General features: G+C 36.4%; 1 protein-coding gene across 1 annotated transcript; it reads left to right on the forward strand.

Moving 5' to 3' along the window:
- Positions 1 to 730: 730 nt before the first annotated feature.
- LOC132320820 (brefeldin A-inhibited guanine nucleotide-exchange protein 2-like) lies at positions 731 to 5,233 on the forward strand (the record flags this gene model as incomplete). Its single annotated transcript, XM_059834453.1, has 4 exons — positions 731 to 899; positions 1,294 to 1,432; positions 2,577 to 2,694; positions 4,307 to 5,233. Coding segments are annotated over 4 exons (603 nt in total), but the record flags the coding sequence as incomplete, so codon positions are not given.
- Positions 5,234 to 8,195: the final 2,962 nt, after the last annotated feature.

Raw genomic sequence — 8,195 nt, forward strand, 5'->3', positions numbered from 1 at the left:
TTAGCCACAGTTGAGGCTTTGCTCAGCCTCTGGTGTTTACACAGGAGGAGATGCAGAAGTTGAACTTTAGCAAGGTTAATGGTCAAGATTTAACTCATTACCCGCCTCAGAGAGGTCCTTGTCCCTGAAAATCCTGATTCTAGGGAATAGTGCAAGATAGCTCTTGCTTAGCTATGTTAATAAAGCCGTAGGCTAGAAGTTTGGGCTGGTGTATTCAGGTAGTGTTTGGGGGATAGTGTAGTTAAATTCGTAGTGAAATTAGCTAAAAATATGGACCAATTTTAATGAAACTTGACATTAGCCGAAAATGAGGAGTTTCTACACTATGCAACATTTAAACTTGCAGTATTTTTGTGGTTCATTTTGATGTTTTTCCAGAATTCAGCAGACCTATTCAGCTCCTAGGAGAGAGGAAATGTTCTATATTGTATTGCTATGACTTTTTTTATGCATTGATAAGGGAGGTTCTTCCCTTGTTCTTGATTATTTTTTTTTCTTATCGATAACTAGGAGAGATCATAACTTCTCTCTTTTAAATTATCCTACTGAAAAGACTGCAACTCTGATATTTGACAGGACCATTCTACTGTGTTGTACTGCACTAATATTTCACTTGCACCTAGAAATGGAATCTAGAGTTAGTGGTATATGGTCTGTGAAGTTTCAAAGTTTCTTAAGCATATCTAAAAAGAGTATGTTACCGACACTCTCCCTCTCTCTCCTCCTTTAGCGAGATGCATTGGATGCAGATATCCACATTGACACAGAAGACCAAGGAATGTATAAATATATGTCTTCACATCACCTCTTTAAGTTACTAGATTGTCTGCAAGAGTCTCATTCATTTTCAAAAGCCTTTAATTCAAATTATGAACAGCGAACTGTGTTATGGAGAGCAGGTGAGGCTTTTATTTTTAGTTTGGTAAAAATAGTGAGCTCTGTTTATAGCTTTAGCTATTGAGATACAAAAGTATACCATTGCAATAATCTCTACAGTTAATCTGACAGTGTTGCATGCTTTTATTACTTGTCTCCTTCCTGATGACTTGAATAATTCTCTTTGCTAAAATATCTGCTTTTTTGATTAAAGTAGAGCTACACAGTTGGTACTACTGTAGTTAAATATCTTTATGAATAGATTAGGTCTCAATCAAAATCAAGGAGGAGGAAATACTATCTGGACAAGAAATCATTGCTGTTCACTAGTGGAGGTATTGTTGATAAACTTTACCTCTTGGCTAGTAACCTCAAACGTGAATGTTCCCTTTCTCCCTATGTGTAACTTATTTCTAGGGTTCAAGGGTAAATCAAAACCCAATCTCTTAAAACAAGAGACCAGTAGCTTGGCTTGTTGCTTGAGAATACTCTTTCGAATGTATGTGGATGAAAACCGCCGAGACTCCTGGGATGCTATACAACAACGACTGCTTAGGTAAGAGTATCAGCTTGGTTCTGGTATGTTCTGTTTTCAGACAGTATGGTACATCCCTGGATACAAATGTTCTGTTTTAAGTTGCTGAGCAAAGCACGCAAATTATATGAAGATACACATATATATACATACCACTCTTTATTAAAAGTTAATTTAGCAACAAGGAAGCATGTTAAAAGTTAATTTAGCAACAAGGAAGCAATCTACTTGGAATAAATGAAGCACCTTCTTGCCTGACATAATCTTTTCTTTACAAAAGTGGTGGCGCATGAATACTTTTCATATCTGAGTACATAATGATATTCAGAGGTACAATAGGATCTAAACAAAGCGCAGTATAAGCTGCTGTATACCTGGAACTTAAATAAACAGAGATAATCATGCTAAATAAATACAAAAAGGTATTGTGTTCCCCTTATTTGAAAAGTGAGTTGTTGGTACATAAAAGTTCAGAGTATTGATCTCTAATTAAATGTAAATAACTCTTAAACTTGCTGTTGGCACTAATGCAGTGGATTTCAGTAGCATTCTGATTTATCAGCATCTATAGACATACTAATCTTTTTAGTGTATAAGAGAGGAGGTTCTATTCCTTCTTTAATTAAAATAGCATCCCCAAAAGAGCCCTAGTAAGTAGTACAGTTTGTACCATGTGTTGACAGTGTACAGCAAGGACCAAAAATTTATTAATACAATTGTAATCCCTCTTCAATCCGTGGTGCTGAGCTCTGCAGATCTTTATTAAAGCTGTCTAGATTTGGAGGGAGAACTCTTTCATGTTGCTGTTGCCTAAACTGTCCCAATATAAGGATCAGGAAATTATGTTTGCAGGTTGAAGGTGACAACGCTTGAATTACAGAATGCTTATGAGGAAAATTAGACTCTTCCCCTTCTGACTCCATGGTTCTTTGTTGACAACATGAAAACTATTTCAGTTCAGTTATCTGTAATAACTACTACTGTAACAGAAAAATCATTGAGACCAATTTGTGTAATTAAAGTTGTTGCATGTGATTGAAAACTTTCCCGTGGAAATGCATCTTACTTGAAAACAAAATACACTATGAGAGGACAAATAGTGCATGTTATAAAAATATTTTGTGGGTTTTCTTTATGATTTGTCTGAACTGTGTCATCTCTTTAGTGTATGCAGTGAAGCCCTGGCATATTTTATTACTGTGAACTCAGAAAGCCACAGAGAAGCTTGGACTAATCTCCTGCTCTTGCTTTTAACAAAAACACTAAAAATCAGTGATGAAAAGGTAAGAATAGGCTGGAAGTTATGTCCCTTTGCTTTCAGGTATTTTTTCATTTCTGCTTCTGTTGGATTCAGTCTTTATTATCATCCGTATTGCAAGGTGGCTCACTTACTCACATAGCACGTACTCTGCTTGAAATACAGTAATCATTACAGCTCCAGTTTTTGCAAGTATTCCACACTGTAAAAAATCAGACTGCATCCATGAAATTCACAGTTCTATAGAAATACTGATAGAATTGCTGCAGAGCTTTCATATAAAAGCACAATGAGTGTGCAATAAAGCATGGGCTTGTACTGTATTATAGCTGCACAAGAATGGTAGAGGTAAATTTCACCACTGTAAAATTGGAATTCTGGTTCCTTGAGAGTGGCAAAAAATAATTCTCAGGATCTCGGCCCTTTAGAGGAAAAGGTGAATGCAAATATTCACTACATCAGAACATGCAGAGAAACTTCTGGAATTTGCTTACTTTTTTTTAAGCTTTCCAGTACTGTTGAGCTTCATCTTGTTTAGGACTGTATTATTTTTTTTCCTGGTATATGTTTGGTTTTTTTCTGTATTGCAAAGTGTGTAATTTCACTTCACTCTTGTGTAGTTTGGGATGTTTTATTGCAATTTACCAACATTTTAAGAAATTGGTAGTAGTGGTGGCTTGGCTTCTCCATGTAGCAGCAATTCAGTGATGTCCCTGGGGTTATGGTGTTGTGAGAATAGTCTTAACTCTTTGTAGATAAAATGGTGACTTGGCCATTCCTTAGTACACAATCCCAATATCTTTTATAATAAAAAAGTTCTGTGGTGAAAGTGTTCCCTCTAATACTGAGCATTATTAGGAAAGGAAGAGAGAGCAAAACATGTTTCTTGTTGTGTAAATTCGTGTCAGATTTGCATCTTGAATACTGTTTGCAGTTCTGATCCCCCATATCGAAAGGGGTGTAATGGAGCTGCAAAAGGGTTGAGAGAGTGTAACAGGGATAAGGGATATAGACTGGCTCCCATACATGGAACTGTATGTAGGTTAGACTTTTACTCAGTTATCTTTTATCCAGAAAAGAAATAAAAAGGAGGGGTGCATAAAGTCATTATTAGCATGAACATAGGGAAAGGACTGATAATTCTTATACTGGAAGAGATGGTGAATGAGAGTTTTGGAGATGGCAAGTCACTGGAGGGGAAGAAAACCCCAACAGACATATAATGGAGGTACTTCTTCACACACTGGTTCAGCTGTGGAAGGCTTTGTTATGTATTGTGGATGATATTTTAAAGAGACTGGAGAAGCAACTGGACAAATTCACATTAGAGGCGGGTGTTTCTACAGGTAGCCCCAATACCCACCTCTAGCCTGAGAAATCCCTGAGCCACAAAATAGTCTGACTCTATTTTAGAGAAGTAATGCCAAATGCATGCTCTGTGTACGGTTTCCTGAGAGCATCTGCTAAGGCTGCTGTGGAAAACAGACACTGGGCTTGATGGCCCTTTGGCCATCCAAGGGGGCCTTTGATCAGGTGAGACCTTGTGTTTTAACAAGTTGGTGTACTCATGAATGTGAAAAACTCTGCACTTTCCTGTAGTAATAGAGAATAACATTCTCTTTTTGTATCTTTGATAGTTTAGGGCACATGCTTCAACATATTATCCATATTTGTGTGAAATAATGCAATTTGACCTGATTCCTGAGCTTCGAGCTGTGCTACGGAAGTTCTTCCTGCGTATAGGTGTTGTGTTCAAAATCTGCCTAACAGAGGAGCAGATACGGACAACTGGGATGAACTTGCCTTCGTGGTAGCCCTAAGTAGGGTTGGTTACTCCTGCTTGTACATAAAGCTATGTTCCAGAGATGGATTAAATTGGATGGGAAAAAATGGGACCCTGGTGTATCAACACAGCAGCAAGTTACTCTTACCACAATGGCATTTGGGGAGGAGGAAAAAAAATCCTGTTCTGTCCATCCTACAAAACTATCAGCAGTTTTATTTAAATTATTGCTTACAGAGTTAATACAGTAGATGTAAAGTCTCTTTGTTTCAATGCTAGTCATCCTTATGATCAAGTCTCTCTTCTAGCCTTTGATCAATTGTTCAGTCTTGCATCCCAGCTAAATCTGATAAATCAGCTGGATTCCTCCATAGAAGTTATGCCCCTTGGGAATAATGAATATAGTTGTATAGCCTTGTGATGTTAGCACATGTGTTCATAATAAACTATACTGCAGTGGCTAATGACCACCTAAGATCATTCTGGGTTTTTCTTTGTGTGTACATGACTAAGCCAGGCAGCGTGTTATGGTTTTTGAAGTGGACAGCCTGCGGAATATTTGGGGAAAGGGTTTTCCTCCTGTTTAGCAAGTAAATTTTAAAGCCTTTTTTAATACCAGTGCTTCATCTTCTGAGACTTATTTTTGGTTTTATGGAAGGTTTTAGGTTTTACATCAGGAGCACGCAATAGCTGTTACTCTATTTAGCTTGTTAGTCTTGAGTTAAAGGCATTTAAAAAAAAAAAAGAAAGACTTTTAAACTTTCCATTTACTTTCATACATTGCCAGATCATGGACAGAGCATATAGAGTAATGTTAAAAGCAAGGTTCACAACAAATAAAACCACCTTTTTTTACCCTTGACTATAATGTATTTAGTAGTAATTGTGTCTGTTCAGCAAGAACTCTTGTCCTTAATATATACCAGGTTCTGTCTCTTTTTACTGCAGATCTGCAACTTCTGATTTGTCTTTGTGTGCAAATGATTTTTGTTCCCAACTATTAGTTCCTATTGTGATCTAAAAGAAAATTGAACTTAAGTTCATTCATGTCCTGTAACAGTTACCAATACATTTCTGTGCTTTGAAGGTATCTGTGAAGCAAATGTGACTTAACACTGCAGCTTTGCTTGCCCTAGAGCTTTTTCTTTCTTTCACAAAACTGATGCGTTTCAAAGACAGCTGTTTCCATGATAGAATACCAGTTTACAGCTGAAGTACTGCAGGACTGAGGTCTGTCCTTTGAACTAATTTTAATTTCAAGCTTTAAGACTTCTCTAAACTGGAAGAGTGTGGCAGGATGGGAGGAGAGGTTCCACTTCCTAAAATAATGTAAACAAAGGTGTTGTATTAACTGCTGTGCTATCCATATTAGCCAAACCTAAAATACAACAGTATTAAAAAAAAAAAAAAAGCACCAAACCAACAACCTACTTGAATGGTATTAAGTGTTTAACCTGTTTATTTTGCTTTTTAAGTTGAGTTTCCTGGTAGGGTGGCTGTAGTTGAGGTTGTCTTGGGATATTCCACTCTCAGAGCTGTTGGGATTCTTTCTTTTTCTTGTGAGCTATTTCCAAAGGGTTCATATGGTGCTTTTCAGTATATCGGCTTGTTCTACATGAGCATTGTTTGGGAATGGTTTTGCAGTCAATAGTAGTGGTAAGGCTTTGACTTTTTTATTTTTACTTTTTATTTTTAACCAAAGAAAAATAAATGCTGGTTGTGGCTCTTTAAATGCCCATTAGATTAAATCTATACACTAATATTTAGTAGAAAGGAATATATGGCTATATTTTACAATAAGAAAAGACTGAAAAATAAGCAATGCTGATACTTGCTGCATTTAAAATGTCCTTTTGTGTTGCATTTAGTATAGTTGCTCATTCCTTGGTAATGTCACTTCATCAGTTACAGTAAAAATGAAGTATTTATTTTAATTCTATTTAAATCTGTAAGAATAGGCTATTCCTTTTCTTCAGGTTCTAGATAGTGCTAAAGAAAATATTTGAAACTTTTTTTTTCAGATTTTTGAATGTGTCACTGCCTCATTGAATGTATACCCTTATCTCCAGTCAAAACACAAACTTTTTAATGTTGCATGCTTCCTCTGTATTTTACAGTTTTGAAAGCCTTACAACTCATGTCTTGAAACAAGTCTCTTAATTTTCAGATCTTAAATTACTTTACAGTTGCATTGTGGGCTTTCTTTACTGTAATGCGCAACATTTGTACTGTCTGCATATAGAATAAGGGCCTTCAATCAGTTCTTTCCTTCAGCCTTAGTTCTGAGAGACTGTTCTTTTACTTAACTAAAGCTTTTATTGTATTTATACATTTATAAACTGCTGAAATTAGGTATGTGACGTCAAAACATCCTAGACTGTAGTGCTTGAAGGAGAAAGGGGACTGGAATGCAATTGGATTATAACAGCCTTAATCCTGTCAATTTTCTGGAATTGGTTGTACATGTTAAAGCAGTAAGAATAGTATGTTAAGTGTAATACCTGAAATGGTTGTATTCACATCAGCTGTTTTGGTTTCCCTTATACAGTCAGAAAGATCATAACCCATAGACATCTTAACGAAGCTAAAAATGCTGAGCCAAAACTCCCGCAGTAGTCACTGCTGGTTCCGATCTTGTTCTGACTCTGCTGACACAGACTTTTATCTGCCTCTGGTGGTTTTATTGGCTTTAGTGGAACTATGGATGAGAACAAGGTTCTGTGCCAGCATATCCTGGTCGAGATCGAGACATCTGTGCAATACATGGAGTAATAAAAAGTAACCTCTTAGACTTTTAAAGTAGTGTTAGGCAACAAATTAAACTATAAACTGATTTACCTGTAATGGTGTAAGTATGGAGACTGCATGATATTTGTTACTACTTGTTATTTTGGAACCCTCTAGGAAATAGGTAGGCAGGGGGAGGATGCTAATGAGGAAAACCCTAAAAATTCCCTTTCATGTGGATTCTATTGTGTCTTACAGTACAAGAAAATATTATTTTTACAGTGGTTTGTTATCCATGTCTCATATCTCACTTTCTAAACTGTAAACAGAACAATCTAAAACGATGTCCCCTAATACAAGCAAATACCCCCCAAATTTTAGCTCCGTCTTACTATTCAGAATGAGAAAGATTAAAAATAGTTGTACTTCAGACTAAGTTACTAAGGTTTTTTTTTTGTCACAAGTGCAGCTCCCTTTAATATGTAAATTCAGTTTGTTCAGCGCCTTTAATGTTATTTTTGTGTAAAATGTACGTTTCCATATATTTAAAATGCCTAAGTTTTTTTAGTATCTCCATATGAAGTGCATTTAATATCAGTAATTTAAAAGAGCATTCCTTGCCCAATGGATGTATACATTTTTGAGAGAATACCAAAATTATATAATATGAAAAACTATGTAAAGTTTTCTACATGAAGATATAATGTATAATACTGTTATAATATTCCATGCTTTAATCAAGTGGTAAATCAATAAAGTTTTAAGAAGTGTTGTGTAGTTTTTTTCATCTAGTTTATTAGAAGGCTTGTGAACCTCCAGCCTGCTCTATTCTATCACTGATGATGATTATGGGGCCTTTACTTGGTTTTGCTAGGCTTTCTTTTTTTATTAATGCACCACTCCGCCCCTTCCTCGCTCCTTCTGCCTGCTCTTTTCCTCCGTGGGAACGTCCCCTTAATTAATAAAAGGGGCTCCTGCTCTTCGGCCGCCCCTGCTTTCTGGGCTCCGCAGCCCAT

The sequence above is a fragment of the Gavia stellata genome, unplaced genomic scaffold, assembly GCF_030936135.1.
Source record: "Gavia stellata isolate bGavSte3 unplaced genomic scaffold, bGavSte3.hap2 HAP2_SCAFFOLD_85, whole genome shotgun sequence".
NCBI lineage: Eukaryota > Metazoa > Chordata > Aves > Gaviiformes > Gaviidae > Gavia > Gavia stellata.